The 26,390-nt window shown below is 49.2% G+C and overlaps 1 protein-coding gene across 2 annotated transcripts; it reads right to left on the bottom strand.

Moving 5' to 3' along the window:
* Positions 1–380: 380 nt before the first annotated feature.
* On the bottom strand, positions 381–26,035 carry SLC43A3 (solute carrier family 43 member 3). 2 transcript variants are annotated; one of them, XM_049891981.1, is made up of 13 exons: positions 25,947–26,035; positions 21,140–21,491; positions 19,114–19,243; positions 15,057–15,103; positions 10,776–10,852; positions 10,234–10,326; positions 8,433–8,572; positions 6,339–6,430; positions 5,024–5,197; positions 4,676–4,795; positions 3,134–3,320; positions 2,372–2,495; positions 381–1,826 (listed from the first exon to the last, which is right to left on the bottom strand). In XM_049891981.1, exons 2-13 carry the CDS (start codon positions 21,321–21,323, stop codon positions 1,722–1,724), a joined length of 1,473 nt encoding a protein of 490 aa, XP_049747938.1. In that variant the 5' UTR covers positions 21,324–21,491; positions 25,947–26,035; the 3' UTR covers positions 381–1,721. The 2 variants fall into 2 exon arrangements, with proteins under 2 accessions (XP_049747938.1, XP_049747937.1); XM_049891980.1 differs by having other exon boundaries at positions 5,024–5,200.
* Between the last annotated feature and the right edge of the window lie 355 nt (positions 26,036–26,390).

Consider the following 26,390-nt stretch of genomic DNA (forward strand, 5'->3'; position numbering starts at 1 on the left):
GTTCTCACAGCCGCCCTCGGGGACAGAAACAATGAACCACATTTTGCAGGTGAGGAAACTGTGACTCAGAGTGGTCAAAGGACTCGCCAGCTGCTAAGTGGTGGAGCTGAGACTCGAACCAGGACCTTCTAATTCCATCTAGCACTTCTAGCTGAGGATGTGGAATGTGTGTGTGGGGGGGGGTGTTGCTGAGGGTTAAGGACAGGGGGCAAGGTGCAAAGAAAGGGATTTCTGGGCGTCTCTGAGCCCAGGTCCCCAGTCTAACTGTTCCTGCCCCATTAGGATGCCAAAGCCAGATTCCCACTCCGCCCCCACATTGCTGCTTCACCCCCAAGGGTTGGGCCCACACACACACACACACACCCCCACCAGACCAAAGCCAAGAGGCAGAAGCAGTAGTTGCCTTATGTCACACAGGCTTTATTTTTCTGTAAAATCATTCCCCAGAGGAAAAAAAAATTTTTTTACATGCCCAAATAAACATCCCACAGTGGCCTCATTAAAAATCCTTTGATCAAACAGGTCAGCTGGTTCCCAAGGCCCCTGGGTGGCCTGGCTCTTATGTCACAGTTCTCAAAACCTCCTAAAACATTTGTTCCACAAAGAACTTGCAGCTCCAACAGTCTCAATTCACAGGTGGGAAAACTGATGCCCAGATTGGGGAAGGCTCAGCCCAAGGCCATCCAACATCAGGCCAAGGGACTCTGTCTGGTCCTCTCTCCCGTGAAGATCACTGCCAGGTCTCTAACCAAGGTTGTGCCTTTGAGGGAGGGCTGGGCTGCTGCCAGTGCCACCTCTAAATGCTCGGTGGTATAGCGGAAGGCCACCATCCACCCATCGGTTCAATCTACTGCGGTAGCTTTCGTGTTGCTAAGATGCTGAAAGCCATGACACCAGCATTTCAAATACCAGCAGGGTCAGCCACGATGGACAAGTTTCAGTGGAGCTTCCAGACTAAGACAGGCTAGGAAGAAAGGCCTGGCAATCTACTTCCAAAAATTAGCCAGTGAAAAGCCCGAAGCACAACAGAATACTGTCTAACTTGCTTGCTTTGAACACATCATTGGGGGATCAATTGCTGGAGGAGGACATCATGTTGGGTGAAGTGGAGGACCTGTGAGGGCCTGGGAGATCCACGGTGAGATGGATTGGCACAATAGCCACAACGATGGAATGGAAGATGCTGGTGATTTTGAGGATGACAAAGGAGCAGTGTTTCATTCTGTTCTGCATGGGGTCACCATGAGTCAGAGTCAACTCGACAGCAGCTAACCAGAACATAGCTGAGGTCATGACAACCTTGCTCTTCGCCTGGAAATTTACCTGGTGGCACAGGGCCCAGGCACACACGGGCCTCAAGGCCAAACAGACCTAAGTAGTAGGTGACTCACCTCCTCCCTCCATCACGTCACCTGTCCTTGGGTCAAGGTCTGCCAAGACCATGTGCAGGAAGGAAGATGCTCCCTGCTCTGACCCTGAGGAGAACTTCCACGTGCCTCTGCTTTGGGCCTGGACAATATCAATCTTTGGCAGTTGAGATTCTTTTCTTGCTGGCCAGAAGTCCTGGCTGGCCATTAAATTTTTTTTTTTTTTTTAAGAAAAAAAATAGGCAACTTAATAAAAGTAGCTCTGGGAGACAAAGTCTTTCTGGACACGGGGTCCTCGAAGGTGGGGAACAATTAACAAAAGCATCCTCAGGGCTGAAGACAAGGGTTTCTGAACTAGGCAACTGCAGAGGGGCTTCCTTTCTGACCTCTGCACTCCCGGTATACCAGGAAGGGGTGGACAAATGTCAGCAGGGTGACAAGCATCAGTGTCACATTCACCTGGAAGGCACAGAGGAAGGAGTGAGTCCAAGTCCAGGAGCCCAGAGACTTAAAACACCCATGGCCAATGAAGGAAGCGAGTGGGCTCCTCTTCCACCAATTCTGCCTCACTGATATTTTACTTTCCCCTCAGACATTGTGCTGCCCTGGAGGAAAGACCTTCCATTATTTCCATTCTGCTCTGTTGGGTGGATTACCAAAACCAGACAAACGAGTTGCCATTAAGTTAACTCTGACTCATGGTGACCCCATATGTGTCAGGGTGGAACTGTGCCCCATAGGGTTTCCGATGGAAGCTGTGCCATGTTAATTCTGTGTCTTCAGGTACCTCCAGGACAAAGTGGGGTTACTCCCACTGGCTCCCGTTTGAAAAACAAGACCAAGGATGTGCCCATGTGCAGAACTGTTCCTGTGTGGTTGCACCAGGCCAGCTCAGCCAGGTCTTTGGACTTCCCCTTGGTGTCGCCCCAGTTGGGTTGTCCTCGCTGGCCTATAGTCAGGGCCCCCTGCTGGGGAACAGGCCAGGGACACCCCACAGTACTCACAGAGAACGGGTCGTTCTGGAGGGGTCCTTTGATGAGGGTGAAGATGGGGAACTGGAGCAGAGACACTACAGCCGACAAGGTCATCATCAGCCCAAAGATCTTCCCGAAGTGCTCAGAAGGAAAACTTGAGAGACCAACGGGGCTTCCGGTGAGCTTCAGGGGCCCTCCCACTTGTTCTCCAACTGCCCTGTCCTAGGTCTTCTCTTCACCCACCCACACCCACAGCCCTCCCCCACCCCTGCTCCTTTGCCAGGGCACTTGAACTAGAAACAGAGACAAGGTACTATGCTGGGCCCTGGGAAGGCAGTAGGGACCGAGGCTGTGCTCCAGGGAGACCTCCAGAGAAAAGACAGGCACAAAAGCAGATCATGACATGCCTGACAATATATGTGTATCAAAAAAGAAAAAGCAAGACGAGAGTGCCATGGACACAAAGAAGATAAGAAACTTACTTTCTAACACCTTCCTAGGAGAGCTAGAACAGAATTAGCACATGGGCTTTGGAGAGTGAATAGGAGTTCACCAGGGAGAGAGCAAGAGGCAGAGGGGACAGCGGATGTAAAGGCTCAAGTGCATGAACACTCTGTACCTCCCACTCACCTCTACCTCCAGGTATCACCGCCCCCATACCTGCCGCCAAAACCCTGTCTCCCTTCCCTGACCACCTCCAGGCCCACCCGCTCCTCCCAGTTTCTCTACCTCCAGCACATCCCTTTGGCCCATGTGTCTGCCATCACAGGACACACCCCAAGCCCCACTTACGCGAGGGTGAGGAAGGCTGCATTGCCCCCATAGAGGAAGGAGCGGCTGACCACCTGCAAGATGAAGGTGAGGTACTGGAGGGAGAGAACAGGGACTGAAGCACAGAGGGCAAAGCCCAGGCACAGCAGGGACGTCAGGGCCAGCGAGGGTACCGTTGAGCAGAGGGCCACCACCGAGGCTGAGAAACCTGGTCCAGAGGGAAGAAGAGAGGCTGCTAGAGGCAAGCACAAAGGAGTACAAGGGGGAAGGTGGGGAAGAAAGATGGGAAAAGGGAGGAGCCACCATCCGCCCCCCTGTCCAAGCAGAAACCTTAGAGGGACCCTTGAATCTCACTGTGCTAGAAAGCAGGGACACTATGTAAAGCTAATGGGATTATGTGCAACGGGACAGAGAAGCCAGACCAGTACAGGTCCCCATGGCCAAAGATGGGTCAACTTCAGCACCATGGAGAATCATGACGGCAATGGACTGAAACACGTCAGAGAGATTAAAAATGAGACTTTGAAAAAGAAGTAACTAGTAGTCACCACTGGAGGCTGCTAGGACACCAACCCCGTATCCCGAAAACTGGTCAATATAGGGGAAATAAAAAAAAACATTTATTCTGCCTTTCTTGTATGAAGTGGATTTCGGGGTAACAAAAGAGTTAATGGGGGAAGATTTTTCCTTCTAGAGGAATTCCAGCTTTGAAAGGCAGAAGGAATGAGAGAAATAGAAAATCACCACATTGCAATCCTAATAAAATAAAAGGTCTGCTGACGGAATACCATCGGAAGCCGACACCTCCAATTCTGGATTACTCTTGCCAAAAAAAAAAATTAAACTGATTCTCCTCAAGCTGCTAATCTAACAGGAGATGTTCGATCACAGGAAATTTTTAGATGACATCAAAAGGATGCCAAATCCTTTCCGACAGGACAAGGATGCCAAATTCGACAGGACAAATGGCCCAGTTTCTTCCACCAATAATTGACAAGACAAAAGAATGGACCCTGTTAGAGAATTAAAGGAGATAAAAGACACATGAACCACACCCATCATGTGGACTGTGTGTGGATCCAAATTTGAACAAACCAACTTACAAAAAGATGTATTTGACACAACTAGGGAAATCTGAATGGTGACCATATATTAGATATATTAAAAATGTTTTTTTTTTTAGGGATAAGAATGATACTATGTTGTTATTCTTAGCTACCAGCAGGTTGGCCCCCAACTCAAGGCGACACCATGCACAACCCAAAAAAATGTTGAACAAAATGCAAATTTCCAGACTAAGATGGATTAGCAAGAAAGGCCTGGAGATCTACTTCCAAAAATCAGCCAATGAAAACCTCATGGATCACAACAGTCTGATCCAGAACCTAGCACTGGATGACGCAGGACTGGGTAGCATTTCGTTCCGCTGTGCGTGGGGTTGCCATGAATTGGGGCGGACTGGATGGCAACTATCAACAACGAGTGGATGAATGAATTCAAGTTAGAACAAAAGAGAAGATGGGCAGGGAGGTAAAGGCAGGTCTCTCTGCTCCTAATTCTTACCTGTCTTTCTCGCTTCCTTCTGGTACTTCTGCTTAAGCCTGTCCATGAGCAGACCATTCCAAGGGGCACACAGCACTCCGAAGAACTGAGTGATGGCAAACGCATTTGTGTAGGTGCTGACTGCAAAGGGCAGAGAGGGGTCAGGGGACGAGAAAGAAAATTCCAGAACTGCCTTATGAGGGGACTCTCCCACCCTGCCATACCCTGCCTGCCCCTCCTCCCCATACACCCAGACACCCTCTGGAGCACATAGCCCTGCTGGGCTCAGTGCCCACTCCCTGTACCCCTTGAGGTTCTAAGCCCCCAGCTGGGCAAACAACTGGGCTGCCTCCCAGCCCCACCACATACCTAGCACCCTGTCCCCACGGGCCAGGTTGGTCAACAGAGAGTTGAGTGCGCCAATGAAGAGGTAGTGCCACAGCTGTATCACCGACAGCCACACCAGGTGCCAGGCAAAGCGCCGAGAGAAAGCATAGCTCCAGAAGGAACGGGGCTCCTGCTGCTGCCCAGGCCCGGGGCTCTCTGCTGGGAAAGGAAGACTCAGCATGAATCACAAGGAAAGTGGAAGGCTGGGCTGGGCAAGAAAGGAGAGGCTTTAATGGGACAGTCTGGGGTCCAAGCCCAACTTTTCTCCTGGTCTACCAGAACTCACTGGCAGGCTCTCCAAAGCTGTCCCCAACTCATAATTCCTCCATGCCTTTGTCATCCTGGCCGCACCAACCTGAATGGCCCTATCCCACGCTCTTCTCTGTCTCCTGAAATCTGATCTTTTACAACCTGGATTCAATACTTCTTCCATTAACACTTTCTTGATTGTTCCCAGCCAGAATGGTGAAAAGACAAGAAGAAGAGAAAGCCAGAGAAAGAATATGTGGTAGACACATTGTTTTGGTCTATTCCAAATCCCTTCCCTTTCTTCTGGTACCAACAGCCTGAATTTCCTCTGGGAATCTTCCCCTGCCCTCCTCTCCACTGTTCAGATGGGACTGTAAATTAAGTGTTCAGCCCCTCCGCCTGGGGTGAGGCCTCAGGATCCACGGTTGGCCCATCTGATGGTTCTCCCTACAGAGGCAGACCGGCCTTGACTTTAGATGTGGATCCCAGGGGTATCCTGGTTCTACCTGGCAGGTTAGTTTTCCCCTTGACTTTGTAAGCTTCCCAGATCCTATTCTTATTTCTGCTTTAATTAGCCAGCTGCGGTTAGTAGTGTTTGTAACCAAAGACCCGTCGAGGTGGGAGAGGAGGTAGCGATGGAGACAGGACATGACAGGTGAAGACCCAGGAGACCTGCAGAGACGGGATGGATAAGCAGACTTAGAGCTGGGAAGCACAGGGAGGAAGAACTGAGCTGGGGGGAGGCAAATAGTGAAAGGCAGAATTCAGGGGAATATGATGAGATGAGGGAGAGAGAAAACAGGAACAGGAAAGAGAAGAGAGAAAGAGTGCCTAGGAGCTAGCTCTAGTGCCTTCTAGTGACCCTCTGTGCGAGCCTAGGCCAGCCCTGCCCCTTGCTGGACCCTCTCTATAGAATGAGCAGGTTGACAACATGGCTCTAAGGTCCTTTCTCTGCCTGACCTTTCCAGACCCTGAGTACCAAGAAGCCAGGGCCATCAAAAGAAAGGCCAGGCTCTGACGGGGAGATGGGCTGATGGGCTGGGCTCACCATCCACTGACACGAGCTCCCTGGACTGGCGCTCCATCTTTTCAGGCTCAGGCGCTTTCTTCTCCTCTGCAGAGCCATTCTCGGAGCACAGGCTACGGAGACAGAAGACCCACCAGCCCAGCCCCAGGACTGTGAACCGAGCCCAAGACACAGGTCAAACAGAAGAGTGCAGGTGATCCCAAATTTCTGCACACCGGAATCACCTGGGGGGCTTCTCTCTCTCTCTCACGCTCTCTGTCTCTATGCTGTGTGTGTTGATTGCAGCCCACACCAGTTAAATCCAAATGCCTGGGGGTGGGAGCCAGGCTTCCATATTTTTTAGACATCCAATGAGGCACTGGTAGTTCAGTGGTAGAAGTCTTGCCTATCATATAGAAGACCCATGTTTGATTCTCAGCCTATGCACCTCAAGTGCAGCCACCGTCTGTCATTGGAAGCTTGTATGTTGCTATGGTGCCAAACAGGTTTCAGCAGAGCTTGCAGACTAGGAAGAAAGGCCTGATGATCCACTTCTGAAAATCAGCCAACGAAAACCCTATGAATCACAACGGTCTGATTCACAACTGACCACGGGGGATGGCACAGCGCCAGGCAGTGCTTTGTTCTGCTGTGCGTGGGGTCACCATGAGTCAGGGCCAATTGGACAACAGCTAAGAACAACAAGAAAAGATCTCCAAGTGATTCTCATATGCAGCAAAGTTTGGGAACCACTGGAAGAGCTGAAAGAGTCAAAAAGGCTGGGTTCAAATCCAAGCCCTGCCTCTTCCCAGCTGTGGGAACACAGCTCAGACTTAACTCTCCTGAGTGTCTGTGTTTCTCATTTGGAAAGTGGAAATAAGGAGATCTATGTGAGGAGATGATTGTGAGGCTGACCCAGAGAGCACACGGGGACTGGCTAACAGCAGGCAAGCAGTAAATGAATGCCCTCCCTCCAGGCCTCGCGTTTATCAACTGTAAATGCCGTTCAACTCTTCACCTACCCTGCTCTCTGCAAAGACTCTGCAGCTCTTCCATCAAGAGATGGAGACTTATTCCCCACCTGCTGAATCCAGGTGGGCCTTGTGAACTTCTTCAGGCAGCAGAATGCAGCAGAAGTGATGCTGTACTAACTCCGAGCCTTGCTGTTTTTGGTAGGTGCCGTCGAGTTGGTTCTGACTCATAGCCACCCTATGCACAACAGAACGAAACACCGCCCTGCCCTGAGCCATCCTCACAACCCTAGTTATGCTTGAGCCCATTGTTGCAGCCACTGTGTCAATGCATCTCATTGAGGGTCTTCCTCTTTTATACTGACCCACTACTTTACCAAGCATGATGTCCTTCCTTCTCCGGGGACTGGTCCCTCCTGATAACATGTCCAAAGTACAAAAACACTCACTCCAAGCCTAGGCCTCAAGAAACCTTGTACATTTCTGCGCTCCCTCTTGGAAGCTTGTAACCAGCATGTGAACGAACCCAAGCTAGCCTGCTGGAGGGATATTACCGTGTAACCCACTCATCCCTGTTACCCCAACTGCCAGACAAACCACACGTGCATAAGGCCATCCTATACCAGCCAGCCCCCAGCTGACCTGCCAGCTGACCACAGATGTGCCAAGCCCTGTTGAGATCATCTGAATCTGGCCCTGATCAGCAGACCTACACTAGCTACCCAAAGACTTGTAAAACATAAAAGCAAAACCAGCTGCCATCGAATTGATTCCCACTCATGGCAACCCCACGTGTTGCAGAGTAGAGCTGCATTCCACAGGTTCTCAAGGTTATGAGCTACCGGAAGCAGATCACCAGGCCTTTCTTCCAAGGTGCGTCTGAGTGGGTTCGAACTGCCAACCTTTTGGTTAGTAGTCAAATGCTTAACCGTTTACACCGCCCAGGGACTCCTTAAAATAAACAATAAATGCTGAATATTTTAGGCCACTGAGGCTTAGGCAGTTTGTCATGCAGCAACAGCTACCTGATATACCCCTGCCCTGGTCCCCCTCACCTGAGACAGGGTTCCTCTGTCCTATATAACCACGTCTGTTCCACTCCTGCTTTCCCATCCCAGGTCAGATGCGGGGCCTTCACCCACACTTACCAGACCACAGCCCTTACCCATAGTGGTAGTTAGGGGGCAGTGGGTAGGGGATGTGCCCCCGAGGCATCAGGAGGAAGGTGCGCCCGACGTGCCAAGCACTGCAGACAGAGAGGAAGAGGAAGGAGGCCCTGAGGCTGACGCCCTGTTCATAGAGGAGCTGCAAACAAAGGAGGGAAACATCAGGATCCTGCCACGAGGCCGGAAGCTGATTACAGACACGTGGTCCACACTCGTGCTCAGCCTCATCCCCACCCAAGGCCCAGGCAGCAGCAGGGCAAGCATCTCATCACCCACCCCACAACCTGGGCAGCCTCCTAGCATGGCTCCTTGGACATCTTCCAGCCCAGTGCCTCTTCCTCAATAGCAGCAAAGTCTTTTTGTCCAAACAAAATCTTACACAAAAATTTAACTTACAAAACAGATCGATGGGGAGCTGCCCAGTCACCCTCTCCCCCATAACATCTAAGAGAACCCCTAAGTGGTCCTCAGAGCTCAGTTTCAAAACCACTGAGGTAGCCCAAACTCATTTTACAGAAGAGGAAGCTGAGGTCCACAGAGATGCAATGAGTTGCCCAAGGTCAGAGCAGGAGCAGTAGGGCCAGATTAAACTAAGGACTCTGACTCCTGCTCCAGTGCTCTCTTCCCTTGCATCTGTACAGCAAGAGGAAGGAAACAGAGGCACACCCAGGTAAGGAAGAAGAACCTGGAAGGTGGCTCTCGTACCAGGGGCAGGAAGCTTGAGTAAGTGTCCAATGGGCTCAGTCTCTGGGTGCCATCAAGCCAGGGTGCTCGTGGGACTAAACTAGACTCATGTTTGGGTAGTGACTCCCAAGGTTCCTCTTCTCTTCCCCCATGACGCAAAGGCTGTGTAAGCTGTCCCTGGCCTAACACAAAGTACAGAGGGCTGTCCCACGTTGGACAGCTTGGGTGTCAAGGACCCATGCTCTTTCATTCCTTCCTCTCTATCATCCTTAATGTGTTAGCTTTTGTCTTCCAGATTGTTGCCTCATAATCACAAGATGGCTGCCACAACTCCAGCTATCACATCCTCCTCCAACAAACTTCAAAGAGGAAAGGTGGGAAGGGGGATCAAGAGGGAGGATTTTCCTTTTGCTCTGGTCTCACCTTTCATCAGGGAAGAAAATGTCCTTCAAGTCCTCTAGTATATACCCCCTTCATCTAATTAACCAGGACTAGTTCACACACCCACCTCTACTCATCACTGACAAGGGATTCACAGTTGGCTCATATTAGTCAGGACTCAACCCCTGGGCTGGGCAAACTGTTGCCCAGATGAAATTGTTAGCAATGAAGATGGTGGAACGGCTATTGGGTGGGCCACTGGCAGCACTGCTACCCAACATCAGACTTCAGGAGAGCTGTGTCTGCCCCTGTTGCCCCCACTAGCAACCTCCCACCACCGTGTCCAAACTAGAAGCTCACAGCAGCAACTGCCCCATTCCAAAGGGCTCCCAACCTCTTCCCAGAGGGGAAAAGTCCACTTGAGGGCACTGGCCCAAGCATTTTATAGCCATGCCTTCCCTCAGCCTCTGCCCAAAAATCCTAAGTGTGAAGAAGGGGTTTAATGGCTTTGGGCTCAAGGCTGAAGAACCAGACAGGCCTGGATTCAAGTACCACATTTCTAGCTGCAGGACCACGAGCAAGTACCTTAACCTCCCTGAGAGCCAACGTTTCCTCTGTAAAATGGAGATACAATAGCATCTCAGAGGACTGATGGAAAGAAAGCATGCCCCGTTCATAATGCAAGCGTTAGACATGTATACATGCTCAATAAATGCTGGTTCTTGCTATTTTTACCTTAAGGATAAGGAAGACAGCTGAGGAGGAGTCAAATGCACCGTTGTAGAGGGTGATGATGGTGGAGCGGTGTTTTCCAAATAAGTTCCCAACCTGGAGAACACAGGACCAGCCCGAATTACTTATTTATTCATGAAACCGATATGTCCTGGGCACAAAGACTATGTCAGGTCCTCATGATACCCACACTTACTCTCTGCCTCAAGAGCTACAACCTGGCTTGGGCCAGCCCTACCTGAAGCAGCCTGTTGTGGAAAAGTGCTTCTCCCTCCCCTCCATCCTCTCCACCCTCCCCTCCACCCTTCTCTCTACCCTCCCCTCCATCCTCCCATCCTACCCACAGCCCTTCTCTCCACCCTCCCCTCCCTCCCTTTCATCCTCCCCTCCCTCCTCTCCACCTTCCCCTCCATTCCCTCCACCTTCCCGTCCACTCTACCCACCCTCCTCTCCATCTTTCTCACCACCCTCCCATCTACCCTTTCTACTCTCCCCTCCATCCTCCCCACCCCTAGCCAGAAACAGGTGTTGGGACAGAGTCACACCTGCAAGTTGGTGATCAGAAACAGGATTCCACCCACGCTTAGCATGGGCATGGCCAGGAAGAGCAGCGAGGCTGAGTCTGGAACAATTAAAGAGGAGAAATGGTGTTGTTAAGTGCAACCCAACATGGAGCCCCAAATTCTGGCACATGCTCCCCTTTCCTCCAGGAAGCCCTGGCTTCCACCTGCTCCAAATTCCCAACAACCCTGGGCCTGGGCCCGAATTCCAGCCAGAAGCATCCTTCAAGGGTCTTAGAGTACTGGTCAAGGCTTCCCAAATGTCCCCACCGAGGTCTCTTGGGCCACCTTCTCCCCAAAAAAGATAGTCCTTAGGCTGTGGCAAGCTGGAATGCCCACAGAGGCAGGACTCAGAGTGACACTAGCTCCCTTCCCTCTCTAAGCCACAAGTAACCGCTCCTGTGCACTCTGACACCATAGGGGAGAGAACTCTGGACTCAGGGACAAACCCAGGCTCAGCCACCAAACCCAGCCTCTAATTCACTGCATGAGCTTAAGCTGGCTTCTGAATCCATGACTCAGTCACCTCATCTGTTAAATGGGAACAACACCCCTGCTCTCCATGCCACGTGGGGTTGCTATGAGAACTGAGTGAGAAAATCCAAAACAACCAAACCCATTGCCATCGAGTCAACTTCAACTCCTAGCGACCCCACGTGTTACAGGATAGAACTGCTCCACAGGGTGTTCTTGGCTGTAATCTTTATGGAAGCAGATCACCAGGCCTTCTTTCCGCAGTACCACTGGGTGGGTTTGAACTGCCAATCTTGCAGTTAGTAGTCAAGTGTAAACCCATAGCCACGAATTATCTTTGTTCATCAAAATTGGACCGAGCACTTCTTTGGTGCAGGCGCTATGCTTGGCATTGGAAATGCAGGTGAGTGAAACATATTCTCTGCCGCCCTTGAAAACAGCGACATGCAAACAAATCATTACAACAGACCTGATAAGCCTTAGATAACAGCAGCACCAGGAGTGGGGAGCCCTTGATGAACTTGTCAGTCCCCAACCAGGGACCTCTGCCACTTACCTTCAAGATTTGGGCCATAACCCATGCCTGCCTTGTTAGCTACTACAACTCACTTGCATCCAAAAGAAATCTACTTTTCAAGGAATCTTTATATCACTAAGGAGCCCTCGTGATGCAGTAGGTAAAGCACTCGGCTGCTAACCATAAATGTCGGTGGTTTGAACCCAACAGCCCACTCCACAGGAGAAAGATATGGCAGTCTGCTTCCATAAAGATTTACAGCCTCGGAAACTCTCCCAGGCAGTTCTACTCTGTCCTATACGGTTGCTGGCAGTCAGAATCGACTCGACGGCAGTGGGTTTTGGTTCTGGGTTTTATATCACTACTGTAAATGAAAGTACCACTGTTGCTTGCTACGCATAGCCAATCGCTGTAAAGATAAATACCATGAAAGGAAAACAATGTTAGTAAACTGTAGCCGGACCCCGGTGCCCAAAGAATGTCCAAAGCCTGAGACGCGCTCCTGCCACAGGAGTTAGAAATGCTAGCCCCAAATCGAGACTTTCTCTTAGGAAATCAGGACTGAAGGAGAAGTAAAAAGGGAACCACTTTTCCACCAGGTGGTGGTGGAAATGTTTGTTAACGTAGAGTGTCCCCTCATATCCTCTTAAGTAACTCTTGCTCTCAATTTTAGAGGACTCACACCAAGCACAATTCAGTGTCTGTCTTCATAAAATTGAACAACTCTCCTAATGTACTAAATGTTAATCGAGATTCCTTTCACAATCGTCTTTGTGGCTTCACCACTCATTCCAAAAAAAAAAAAAAGCTCTATTTTATCAGGGTCCAGTTGCCATCGAGTAGATTCTGACTCACGGGGACCCCATGTGCGTCAGAGGAGAACTGTGCCTCGCAGGGTTTTCAGTGGCTGATTTCTCAGACGTAGATCACCAGGCCTTTCTCCCAAGGTGTCTCTGGGTAGACTCGGACCTCTAACCTCTCAGCTGGCAGCCGAGCATGTTAACGATTTGCACTACCCCAGGACTCCATTCTATTGGGGAGGGGAAATTATTGCTCCAATCGTGCCACCACCTCCATATTTAGCCACTGTAAAGTCATTTACAGGCTTTTAGGCGAGATAAAGCTGCTTTGATGAGAAGAGTGGTTTCAGATAATTGGCTGGAGGCCAGGCTGTCTCAGGAGAGCTGCTTGGATGAAGACACTCAGCGTCTGTGTTTGCCGAGTGCAAGTAAAGGCCATCTCCTATCAGCTAGAGGATAGGAACCACACACACTACAGTTATGCACTTTCACTTCCTAACCCCAAAACTGAGCCACGTGGTCTGACACTGGGGCGGAACATTGGAAGGCAAGTCACGGCCAGCATAGCCAGGTCACTAGGAAAAAGGCCAACCAGAGGTGGGGAGACCGCCAACCAGAGGTGGGGAGACCGCCAACCAGAGGTGGGGAGACCGCCTCTCAGGCCCTTCCCCCTAACTTGCTCTGGGGCCTTGGGCAAATCTTGCAAGGGGTCCCTCCCTGGCCTCAATTTCCTCCACTACTCAAGGGGCAGGGCAGGAAAGGGGGTGAATCAGGTTAGAATTCACAGACTTTGGGATTATATTGTTGTTTTTAACGGTTATTGAGTCAGCCCCCAACTTGTGGCGATCCACGCACAATGAAATGAAACGCTGCCAGGTCCCGCGCCATCCCTGTGATCAATTGCAGATTGGACTGTTGTGATCCATAGGGTCTTCACTGGCTGATTTTGGAAGTAAATCAACAGGCCTTTCTTCCTAATCCATCTTAGTCTGAAAGCTCTGCGGAAACCTTTTCAACATCACAGAAACACAACAAGCCTCCACTAACAGATGGGGGAGGAGGAAGCTGCACATGAAGTGCACTGGCCAGGAATCGAACCTGGGTCTCCTGCATGGAAGGTGAGATTTCTACCACTGAAGCACACTGCCCCCCTTGGGATTCTATAGACTACGAAAATTTGAAAACAAAACTTTTGACTACAATACTGCTATCAACTTTCACCCTGCTAAGGAAGAACATTTTCAAAAATAACTTTCTTTCATGTTACTATCGTTTCATTTAAAAAAAAAGAGAGAGAACATTTTAACACAAGCAAAAGGATGAATGTATTCTTTTGGATCAATTCTTTTTTTCTTTTTAAGAAAGGAAAGAAAAGTTTGATTACTAGATAAGGATTAAACCAGAAGGTGACGCATCACAGACAATCTGCTAAAGAGATTGCAAAAACAGAAGGAAGTCTTAACTGTTATATACGTAAGGGGGTACAATCAGTATGTTCGTATTTTACAGATAATTGTTTATTTTCTAATCCTTCTGGCCTGGAGATAGGACTGGGCCAACTGAGTTCAAGTTCATCTCCTTCTAGGAAAAAACAAGAAGGCAGAGAAGAACTGCCTGAAGTTACATTCACAGATTCTTTAGAAAGGCAAAGAATTTACCAGCTATGTGGAGTGAATTCTAAAGAAGACAGTGAAGGAGGGAGTGCCTTTCCGTATTTTCACCAGAGGAATTTACCCTTTTATTTTCCATCCTTACAATCGTCCCCATGTGTCACTATAAAACAGTCACATTACAACTTTGTAACGATCTCCATTGCTGTTTCTACTTTGTTTTGAGCAAGTTTCAGCCCTCTGAATATCCATCAAGTTCATAGTAAAATGCAAAACAAAGCAATTATCAAAAGTACAATGTTGTCATTGTTAGGTGCCATCAAGTTGGTTCCGACTCATAGCAACCCTACACACAACAGAACGAAATGCTGCCCGGTCTTGTGCCATCCCCACAATCTTTGCTGTGTTTGAGCCCATTATTGCAGCCACTGTGTCAATCCATCTTACTGAGGGTCCTCCTCTCTTTTTGCTGATGCATTAAAAAATTCAGTATTTTTGCCTTATACTAACCTTTAAATATACTATACCAATGGGGAATGCTTAAACCAGATTCCTTGATTATCAATGCCCTCCAATTTTTTTTCCTAGTTACACTCTAACTTTTGAATCAATTCTACTCCGAAGAACCACCCTACCCCCCGTCCTTATTTTCCACATTTCTCAATTGAGTAAATTGTCTTCACAGACCAGCAATAACTCAGTCTCTCTCGAGAACTCTCTCCAGATAGGCAAAGTAGGTAGTTCTCTGAACAACCACAGTTGGGGGCGGGGCGGGGGGCATTGTGTCCTTCCCAGCAGCTGCCCCACGCACCAGGGGCCCCTGAACTCCAGTCCCAATTCCGCCCTCCCACCTACCTGCACTCACCTGCAGAAATGAAGGCTATGGTGAGCGTGGCACTGGTGTAGAGAAATCTGAAAAACAGAACAGAAGGAGAATGTTGTCAAGAAAGGAGGAACGTGGTGGGCCAAACAGAATTCTGCTCACCCAATCTCCAGATTTGGCACTTGACTCCCGCCTTCTCAGCCTGGGCGTTCAACAGGCATTGATGTCTCTTCTGCCCCAGACTTAGAACCAGGTACAAGAAGCCCCAATGTGATTCTGCTGTGGGCCTGACCTCAAGTGGCATTTTGCCCATCCCACCCTATGGAGCACAGTTCTACTCTGCTACACATGCGGTCGCCATGAGTCAGAATCGACTTGCTGGCAACTGGTTTGGTATTTTAGTTAATGTTCAGCAGTAGAATTCTCACCTTCCATGGTGGGGGGACCCAGGTTCAATCCCCAGGCAATGCCCCTTATACGTAGCCACCACCTGTCTGTCAGCAGAGGCTTGTGTGTTGCTATAATGCTGACCAGCTTTCAGCAGAGCTTCCAGACTGAGACAGACTAGGAAGAAAGACTTGGTGATCTCCTTCCAAAAAGTGGCTAATCAAAACCCTATGGATCACAATGGTCTGATCCACAACCGATCATGGGGATGGTGCAGAACTGGGCATTTTTTCGTTCTATCATGGATGGGGTCACCATGAGTTGAGGGTTAACTCAGCAGCAGCTAACGACAACAAGGTCCAAGGCTAGGTTGGGAAGACTGGAGCAATGAGCTCAGTGAGGATGTGATTTCTCAGGTAACACTGCTGGGCTTAGCCAGGGGCAAAGTAGGAGAAGCCCAAGCCCTCCCACTTGGAAGTCCCAATAGACCTAAAGAGATGTCTCTGTTGGAGAACTGGGTTTGTGCCTGGTCTGCAATTCAAAACCTTGAGTCCTAATTCCTCCTTGCTGTGTGACCTTGGGCAAGCCACTGTCCCTCTCTGGGCCTCAGTAGCCCTTTCTGCAAAAGAAAAAGCTTGGACTGATCTAGACTCCAAGATAAGGAGCCCTGGTAGTACAGTGATTAAGCACTTGGGTGCTAACTTAAAGGTCGGTGGTTTGAGCCTACCAGTCGCTCCATGGGAGAAAGATGTGGCAGTCTGATACTGTAACGATTACAGCCTTGGAAACCCTGTGGGGCGGTTCTACTCTGTCTTATAGGGACAGAATTCACACCACGGCAACGTGTCAGATTCGAACATTAAAGGTTTGATTTAGGAGATAATATTGGAGCCATTATTCCCTGTCCTAGAATGTGACCCAGCTAGAGCTGGACTCCCAAGGACCCACAAGGACTCACAGGACATATCAAATGGGTCCTGAGGTATAAAGACAACAGCTAGGACAATCTTGTAAAACATCTTTTAGGGAAACTTTCACATAAAGAAATCACAAACAGCACAAAAGACCTGAAGACTTTCCACTCTTTTTTTAATTAGCATTTAGTGAGTAGTAGGACTTGTGGGACCCATGAAGACCCTCCTGACTGTCATCACTGAAACCTGTATCAATGATTATTAAGAAAAACAATTCAAAATGCAGCACCACAGTGATTTGGCAGTTTTTAACCAATCTGTGAAAAGGTAAAGGCTTCAATGATTTTTACCCATTTGTAATATATATATACCTGATGATTCTGTAAGGTCCCTCAGACTCAGAAAGACGTGGCTCTGGCAGCATGCTTGTCTGTTTTCCTGCTTTTGCCTATTCTGTAATATTCCTCGGACTCTGGAAGCATCCTTGTCCGTTTCCTGCTTTTGCCTCTTTGCACATACGCTGAATAAAATCTTTCTTTTTGCTCTACTATAACTTTGTGATGATTTCACCCTAAGGCAGGTTATGAGATTGTCAGGGATTGAATTGTGTCCCCCCAAAAATATGTGCAACTTGGTTAGGCCAGTATTCTGCGGTTGTCCTCCATTTTGTGATTTTAATTTTATGTTAAAGAGGATTAGGGTGGGATTGTAACACCACCCTTACCTAGGTCACATCCCTGATCCAATGTAAAGGGCGTTTCCCTGGGGTGTGGCCTGCACCACCTTTTATCTTACAAGAGATAAAAGGAAAGGGAAGCAAGCAGAGAATGGGAGCCTCATACCACCAGGAAAGCTGCCTGGAGCAGACCCAGTCCTTTGGACCTGAGGTTCCTGCGCTGAGATGCTCCCAGATCAAGGGAAGGCTGATGCATCACAAGGACCTTCCTCCAGAGCTGACAAAGAGAAAACCTTCCCCTGAAGCCGGCACCTTGAATTCAGACTTCTAGCATAGTGGAATGGGAGAGAATAAACCTCTCTTTGTTAAAAACATCCACTTGTGGTATTGTTATAGCAGCACTAGATGACTACTAGGACAGGGATCCTTTCACAGTTTAGTAAGGCAAAGGATGATCAAAACAGTGTCCTCAGCCCTCACAGCAAAGGCGAGAGGAGACGGGAGGGGCAGAGGAAGAACAGGAAGAGGAGGAGACAGGGAGCCAAACACCTAGAGAGATTGAGAAATAAAGAATAAAGGACTTGCTTTACTCGCTGGCTAGTTCCTGGCCCATCCCCAGGCCTGGCTGGCCCTCCAGTCCCTCTCTCTGATGGCTAATCTCATGCCTGCTACTCAGAGGGTACCCACCACTCAGGGGGCACCTCCTCTCTATCCTATCGGCCCCCACCAGGCCACTGCTTATCAATGGCCCCAGGCCTAGTAGCACAGCTCCTAAGCGTGATCCAGCCCCTGACCCTGACTGTGCCTGAGGAAGCCCACAGCTACTCCTCCATCAGACCAAAAAACCAAATCTGTTGCCATCGAGTTGATTCTGAATCACAGCAACCATACAGGCAGAGTAGAACTGCTCCACCGGGTTTCCAAGGCTGTAATCTTTATGGAAACAGATTGTCACATCTTTCCCCCGCAGAGCGGCTGGTTAGCAGTTGGGTGCTTAACCACTGCACTACCAGGGCTCCTTCAGAGACACCCAGGAAACCTTATTATCAATGCCTTGAGGGAGTAACAGGGTATGAGCAGGAAGAAGATTGAGCAACTTAGGTGTGGTGCCAGGGACCCAAGAACCACAGCCCTGGCAATTTCAGGTTTTGCTGATGTCAGTAACCCTGGCCCAGGCCAGGCCTTTCAGGAACTAGGCACTTTCCTGCTCAGTTCCTCAGGTCATACAGTCACACAGTAGAAGTGCTTCACTAGAGCAGGGGAAGGCTAGAAGAACAGGAAGCAGGGGTGGGAGAAGGAGAGTCCACACCCTGGGCTGTTCCCAACAAAGCTGCTGAGCAACTCCTGGGGGAATGTGTAATTGGTGGAAGGAATGTTGGGGGAATGTGCGCTCATACACTCAGGGGGAATGTGTGCTCACATACTCAGGGGGAATGTGTGCTGGGGAGGGGAGTGCGTGCTGGGGAGGGGAATGCGTGCTGAGGGGATTGCATGTTCCCAGGGAAGGTGTGCCAGGGAGGGGAATTCGTGCTTGTGTGCTCCCAAGGAATGTGTGCTGGGGAGGGGAATGCGCGCTTGTGTGCTGGGAAGGGGAATGCGTGCTTGTATGCTGGGGGGGGATGTGTGCTGGGGTGGGGAATGCATGCTTGTTTGCTGGGGGGGAAGTGTGCTGGGGAGGGGAAGGGGAAAGTGTGCTGGGGAGGGGAAGGGGAAAGTGTGCTGGGGAGGGGAAGGGGAAAGTGTGCTGGGGAAGAATGCGTGTTGGTGGGAAACGTATGCTGGGGGGTAATGTGCTGGGGAATGTGTCCTGGGGGGAACATATGCTAGGGGGGAATGTGCTGGGGTGGAATGTGTGCTGGTGGGGGAATGTGTGTTGGGGGGGTGTGGGGGGGGGAATGTGTGTTGGAGGGAATGTGGCAGGGGGGAACATATTCTGGGGTGGAATGTGTGCTCCAGGGGAATGTGTGCTCTGGGGTAGATCAGTCCTGTGGAGAGCATGGCTGTCCCAGGGCCTGGCCAGGCTGCCCAGTCACTTGACCTGGGTTTCCCTCAAAGCTGGGCTGCCGTAGTTGGAAGGATTCCTCTCGCCCACCTCTGTCCAAGCAGGGCCTTGGGGACTTACATGGCTATGAGACGGGCCACAGTGGTCTTGAACCGGTCAAAGATGTAGCCAGTGGGAAAGGTCATGAAGTTGTTCATGAAAGACGCCAACGTGAAGATGAGTGAGAACCTCTCATCCTGGGCTTTGCAGTCTGAGGAGAGGAAGGGAGATCTCAGACACCCATCTCCCATCCATTCCACCCTCCTGCCAGGTGGCCACCCAGCCTAGGCTCCCCACTACGGCAGCCTCATCCATCCTGGACTGCTTGCCTGGTGGAAAGTTCTTTCTTAAGCTGAGGCAAAATGTGACTTCTCCTAACTACTCCCCAAAAGGTCCCTGACCTTAAACGCTAACAAGCGGCCATCTAAGATGCATCAACTGGTCTCAACCCACCTCCAGCAAAGGAGAATGAAGACCACCAAAGACACCAGGTAATTATGAGCCCAAGAGACAGAAAGGGCCGCATAAATCAGAGACTACATCAGCCTGAGACCAGAAGAACTAGGTGGTGCCCGGCTACAACTGATGACTGCCCTGACAGGGAACACAACAGAGAACCTCTGAGGGAGCAGGAGAGCAGTGGGATGCAGACCCCAAATTCTCGTAAAAAGACCAGACTTAATGGTCTGCCTGAGACTAGAAGGACCCCGGAGGTCATGGTCCCCAGACCTTCTCTTAGCCGAAGACAGGAACCATTCCCAAAGCCAACTCTTAAGACAGGGATTGGACCGGACAATGGGATAGAAAATGATACTGGTGAAGAATGAGCTTCTTGGATCATATAGACACATAAGGCTATGTTGGCATCTCTTGTCTGGGGGGGAGATGAGAGGGCAGAGAGGGTCAGAAGCTGGTGGAATGGACACGAAAAGAGAGAGTGGAGGGAAGGAGTGTGCTGTCTCATTAAAAAAAAAAATTAGGGGGAGAGCAATTAGGAGTACATAGCAAGGTGTATATAAATTTTTGTATGAGAGGCTGACTTGATTTGTAAACTTTCACTTAAAGCGCAATAAAATTTTTTTTTTAAATAGCATAAACAAACAAAAAACAAAAGATCCCTGACCCTGGAGGTCATGGTCCCCAGAGCTTCTGTTAGTCCAAGACTGGAACCATTCCCAAAGCCAAGTCTTCAGACAGGGATTGGACTGGACTATAAGACAGCAAATGATAGTGGTAAGGAGTGAGCTTCTTGGCTCAAGTAGACACATGAGATTACGTGGGCAGCTCCTGTCTGGAGGCGAGACGAAAAGGCAGAGGGGGACAGAAGCTGACTGAATGGACATGGGGAATACAGGGTAGAGAGAAGGAGTGTGCTGTCCCATTAGGCGGAGAGCAGCTAGGAGTACATAGCAAGGTGTACATAAATTTTTGTAGGAGAGACTGGCTTGATTTGTAAACTTTCACTTAAAGCGCAATTAAAAAAAGAAAAGAAAAAAAGGTCCCTAAGTGGTGCGAAGAGTTTTTGCTCAGTTACTAACTGAAAGGTTGGTGGTTCAAACACTCCCAGAGGCTCCGCAGAAGAAAGGCCTGGCAATCTGCTTCTATAAAGATCACAACCAAGAAAACCCTCTGAAGCTCAGTTTTATTCTGTAACACATGGGGCCGCCATGAGTCAGAATCGACTTAACAGCAATAGGTTTGGTTTTTTGGTGAGGAACTACCCCTCATGATCTAGCACTTTCCATCCCGGGCACCTTCTAGACCAAGTCCCTCCCTCTCCCCATAAAAAGGTTGGCAGGGAAAGCAGAGGCTGGGAGTCCTTCCTACTCCTCCCCCGTGCCTGGGACCAAAAAAAAAAAAAAAAAACCAAACCGGGTGCTGTAGAGTCCATTCCAACTCATAGTGTCCCTGTAAGACAGAGTAGAGCTGCCCCATAGGTTTCCCAAAGCTGTAATCTTTACAGAAGCAGACTGCCACATCTTTCTCCCACAGAGCGGACTGGTGGGTTCAAACCATCAGCCTGTTGGTTAGCCACTGAGCACTTAACCACTGTGCCACAGGGCTCCAGCCCTAAATTCTCCAGAGAATTCACCATCACTGCCCTTACCAGTCAGCTCCGTGGCGTTGCCTATCAGCTGGGCCTTGGGTTCACACAGGTCCTCAAAGTAATGCTCCGTTTTGAAAACAAACACCAGTGAGGCCCAGCCAAAGACGACACCCGCAAAGCCCAGGCATTCCAGCAGCCCCGTCAGCAAGGTGGCCACACGAAGGGACAGGCCCTGGACCGCCATAGCCTGAGGAGGTGTGGGTTCTCGAATCCTACTTGCTGCCTCCTGGAATGACCACAGCAGCTGCAAGTCTTGGCGTCTGCGCACGTGGAAAATTCCTGTGTTAAGTCCTTCCCTGCGGGCGGCTCCCTGGCTCTGGGTGCTTCAGGCTTGGGCAGCACCCACTGGATTCTGCAAAATAAGGCAGAGGCTGCTTGGAACAGGACTGTGGAAAAGGTAGAGGTAAACAAAGAGGTCTTTGTGGGGTGGAGGAAGGGGATGCTGGTCTTCCGGCAAGAGGAGGCCAGTCGTTAGAAATAGCTGCAGGAAGCATCCCCGAGTGAGTGCCCATCGCTGACACCTGGGCAGCATATACTTCCACACACCCTCTAATACATTCATTTCATTTGAGCCTCACAACAAACTGAGCAGTAGAGAAGGCAGGTCTTACAGACAGCCTCAGGAGTCCTTAGTGGCAAAAGAGTTAAGCAAAAGATTGGCAGTTCGAGTCTGCGCAGATACACCTAGGAAAAAAGGTCTGACCATCTACTTCCAAAAAATCAGCCATTGGGAGCCTTATAGGAAAGGAAAGAGGCCCCGGGTGAGCAAAGCATTACTGAAGAAGAAGAACAAAGTAGGAGGCCTCACATCCCTGATCTCAGGCACGGAGTCAAAACTGCCTGGTACAGGTACAACGATAGACACATAGACCAATGCAACAGAACTGAGAACGCAGAAGTAAATTCATCCACCTGTGGACAGCTGACCTTGGACAAAGGCTCAAAATCTATAAAATGGGGAAACGATAAATGCCCTCGCCACCCCTTTAACAAACGGTTCTGGCAAAGCTGGATATCCATTTGCAGAAAAACAAAACAGAATTCATACCTCGCACCATATACAAAAACTAACTCAAGATAGATCAAAAACCAAAATGTAAAACCTAAAACTATAAAGATCACGGAAGGAAAATAGGGGCAAACCTAGGGTCTCTATGGCATAAGCAAACTCACAATCATAACTAAAAATGCACAAACAGCAGAAGATAAACTAGATGACTGGTACCTCCTAAAAACCGAATACTTATATGCGTCAAAAGACTTCTTCAAAAGAGTAAAAAGAGAACCTCCAGACTAGAAAAAAATTTTTGGCTGTGATATATCTGACAAGGGACTAATCTCAAAATTTATAGAAAACTTCAACAACAAAAAGACAAACCAATTAAAAAATGGGTAAGGGACATGAACAAGACACTTCACCAAAGAGGCCATTCAGGAGGCCAACGGATACATGAAGAGATGCTCACGATCATTAGCCATTAAACCTGTTGCCCTCGAGTCGATTCCAACTCATAGGTACCCTATAGGTCAGAGCAGAACTGACCCATAGGGTTTCCAAGGAGCAGCTAGTGGATTCGAACTGTCGACCTTTTGGTTAACAGCCAAGCTATTAACCACTGCACCAACAGGGCTCCTCATTAGCCATTCCAAAAAAAAAAGCCAAACCCACTGCTGTTGATTCCGACTCATAGCGACCCCACAGGGTTTCCAAGGCTGTAAATCTCTACAGAAGCAGACTGCCACATCTTTCTCCCGAGGAGCCACTGGTGGTTTCGAATCACTGACCTTTCAATCGCTTTAACCACTGCGCCACCAGGGCTCCTTTGCTAGCCGTAAAAAAAAAAAAAACCTATTGTCATTGAGTCGATTCTGACTCATACATAGCTACCCTACAAAACAGAGTAGAATTGCCCCATAAAGTTTCCAGGAAGTAGCTGATGGATCCAAATTGCCAACCTTTTCGTTTGCAGCCAAGCTCTTTCTTAACCACTGCACCACCAGGGCTCATTAGCTATTAGAGAGACACAGATCAAAACTACAATGACATACCATCTCACCCCAACAATATTGGCACTGATCAAAAAAACAGAAAAAAAACACAAGTGCTGAAGAGGTTGTGGGGGAGATTGGAACTCTCATACTCTGCTGGTGGAAATACAAAAAGGTACAACCGCTGTGGAAAATGATATGGCACTTCCTTAAAAAACTAGAACTGGAAATACCGTATGATCCAGGAATCTCACTCCTAGGTATATGTCCTAGAAATAAAAGCCGTAACACAAATAGACATATGCACACCCGTGCTCATCGCAGCATTATTCACAATAGCAAAAAAATGGAAATAATGCAAGTGCCCATCAACGGATGAATGGATAAACTGTAGCACACACACAACAGAATACTATGCAATGTTAAAGAATAACTGTGAATCTGCAAAACATCTCACAACATGGATGAACCTGGAGGACATGATGCTGAGTGAAATAAGTTGATCACAAAAGGACAAATACTATATAAGGCCACTAGTATAAAAATTCTAGAAAAGGTTTACACATGGAAAAAAAAATTATTTGATGGTTACCAGGAACGGGAGGGAGAGGGAGAAGAAATCACTAACTAGACAGTAGACACGTATTAACTTTGGTGAAGGCAAACACAAAACACAATATGGGTGATGCAAGCACAGCATGACCAAGGCAAACTAAGACAATGAGAGTTACACAAGAGTAAAAGGCAACAGTAAATTTTTTTTTTTTTACTATTACATATACAACTCTGCATAACAATAATAACATACAATAATGTATGAGTGCTTACATAGGTTAATATGTAAACTGAACAAGTATGGGATAGCAAATGGGAGTATACCCAGGAGCCTACAAGCAGTGGATATTATTACATACATATTTGTATGTGCTACAAACATATCCATCTATGTAATAAAGCACACAAGGGGCACAGTTAGGACAACTTCTTAACCAAAACCAAACACCTTGAAGGACTGAGTCACTGGGCTTGAGGGCTTAGAACCATAGTCTTGGGGTACCTCTAGGTCAATTGGCATAACATGGTCCATGAAGACAATGCTCTACAACCTATGTTGGTGAGTAGCGACTGGGGTCTTAAAAGCTTGCAAGTGGCCATCTAAGATACAACTATTGGTCTCTTCCCATCCAGAGCAAAAAAGAGTGAAGAAAATCAGACTCAAGGAAACAATTAGTCCAAAGGACTAAAGGACCACACGAACCACAGCCTCTACTAGCGTTAGACCAGAAGACCTAGATGAACTAGCTGGTGCCTAGCTACCACTAACAACCCCTCTGACCTAGATCAGAATAGAAGGTCCTGGATAGAAAGGGAGAAAAATACAGAACAGACTTACTGGTCTGACAGAGACTGGTGGAGCCCAGAGCCTATGCCCTTAACCAAAACCAAACCCAGTGCCGTCGAGTCGATTCCGACTCATAGCCACCGTATAGGACAGAGTAGAACTGGCCCATAGAGTTTCCAAGGAGCGCCTGGCAGACTCGAACTGCTGACCCTTTGGTTAGCAGCCGTAGCACTTAACCACTATGCCATCAGGGTTTCCCTATGGCCCTTAAACACCCTTAAAACCTGAAAATGAACCCACCTTTCAGCCAAACAATGAAACCAAACCAAACTTGCTGCCGTGGAGTCGATTTCAACTCATATCGACCCCATAAGACAGAGTAGAACTGCCTGTAGAACCCTGTAGAACTGCCCCCCAGGGTTGCCAAAGAGCTGATGGACTCCAACTGCGAATTTTTTGGTTAGCAGCTGAGCGCTTAACCACTGCGCCACGAGGGCTCCAGCCAAACAATAGACAGGCCTACAAAGGGAACAAAAACATCCATGCAGAAGGTCCAGCTCAGAACAATCAACTATAGGAGACCAAAAGGGCTGTATTTGCCCAAAAGCAAAGATGAGAAGGCAGGAAGGGGAAGGAAAGCTGCTGGGATGGAAAAGGGGAGCCCAGGGAGAAAGTGGGGACAGTGATGACACATTGAGATTGCGACCAATGTCATAAGACAAGCTGTGTATAAATTGTTGAATGGGAAACTAATTTCCTCTGTCAACTATCACCTAAACCACAATAAAAGGTTCAAAAAAAGAAAGAAAACCTTAGAGAGCACACACAGCTCTACTCTGACACACATGGGGTTGCCATGAGTTGGAATCTACCGGACGGCAACTGTTTTGGGTTTTGGCTATAAAAAAAAAAAAATAGGCAACCTCAAATTACAGATAAGGTTACTACTGACCCAAAGTTACCTGAGCCAGCAGGTGGCAAAGCAGGAATTTCTGACCCCAAACAAACCCTGGCCACTGCCAGCTAAAATAAAAGCAACAGCCAGACAGAAGCAGGCACAGGCGAGGGACTTTACATGTTTGTCATAAATTCTCACAAAAAGCCGGCAAAGTTGGCGTTTTGTTATCTTCAGCTTACTAAAACTCAGTGGCATTTCAACCTGCCCAAGGTCACAGGGTCAGTTAGGTCACGGCCTGGGCCAGTCTGATGCCAAGAAAATCCCAACTCCCCACGCAAACGATCAAGAATGGGGTACTTCCAAGACCCCCGTCCTGGCCTCCCCATACAGCCCCAGGACCATCAGCTTCCACCGGGAAAGGCCCTGAGGTCGCCCCCTGACCCCCGGCAAGGGGTCGGCCGCTCCCCCCCCCCCCGCCCCCGCTCCCCAGGCCCCCTAGGGTGGGCCGGGGATCCCCGCCCACCGCTCCTTGCCCTGGCCCCACGGCCTGGGTCCCAGTCCCCTGGCCCGCGACCTACCCGGCCGCTCCACACCGCGCCCTCGTGCTGCCCCGAGCCCGCCTCTTTGAGGATTCGCGCCTCCCGCCACCCCTCCCAGGGCCCCTCCTCGGCCCGGAAGGGGCTGGGACAGGCGACTCCCTTACCCTCTTCGTTCACTTCCTTCTGCTTCTCGCTGGAGAACCGTGTCTCGCGCTCTTTTTAACCGCCCCACTCCCTTGGGTCTTTGCTCTTTTTCCACTTCTCTTGCCTGATCTCTTTCAGCCTCCCAGGCCTCCTGTCTTTCCCCTTTCCCCTCACCCTTCTCTCTCTCCAAACCAGGTTAGTTTAATACTGTGACACAAACTCATAGCACATAGACAAAACACAGAGACAGCGACATGCACGCGCGCACGCACACACACACACACACTCACACCCGTTCCATATGTTTTACCTCGACCACGTGGGTCGGCTGGGAACTCA

The sequence above is a fragment of the Elephas maximus genome, chromosome 7 (genome assembly GCF_024166365.1).
Source record: "Elephas maximus indicus isolate mEleMax1 chromosome 7, mEleMax1 primary haplotype, whole genome shotgun sequence".
Classification (NCBI taxonomy): Eukaryota; Metazoa; Chordata; class Mammalia; order Proboscidea; family Elephantidae; genus Elephas; species Elephas maximus.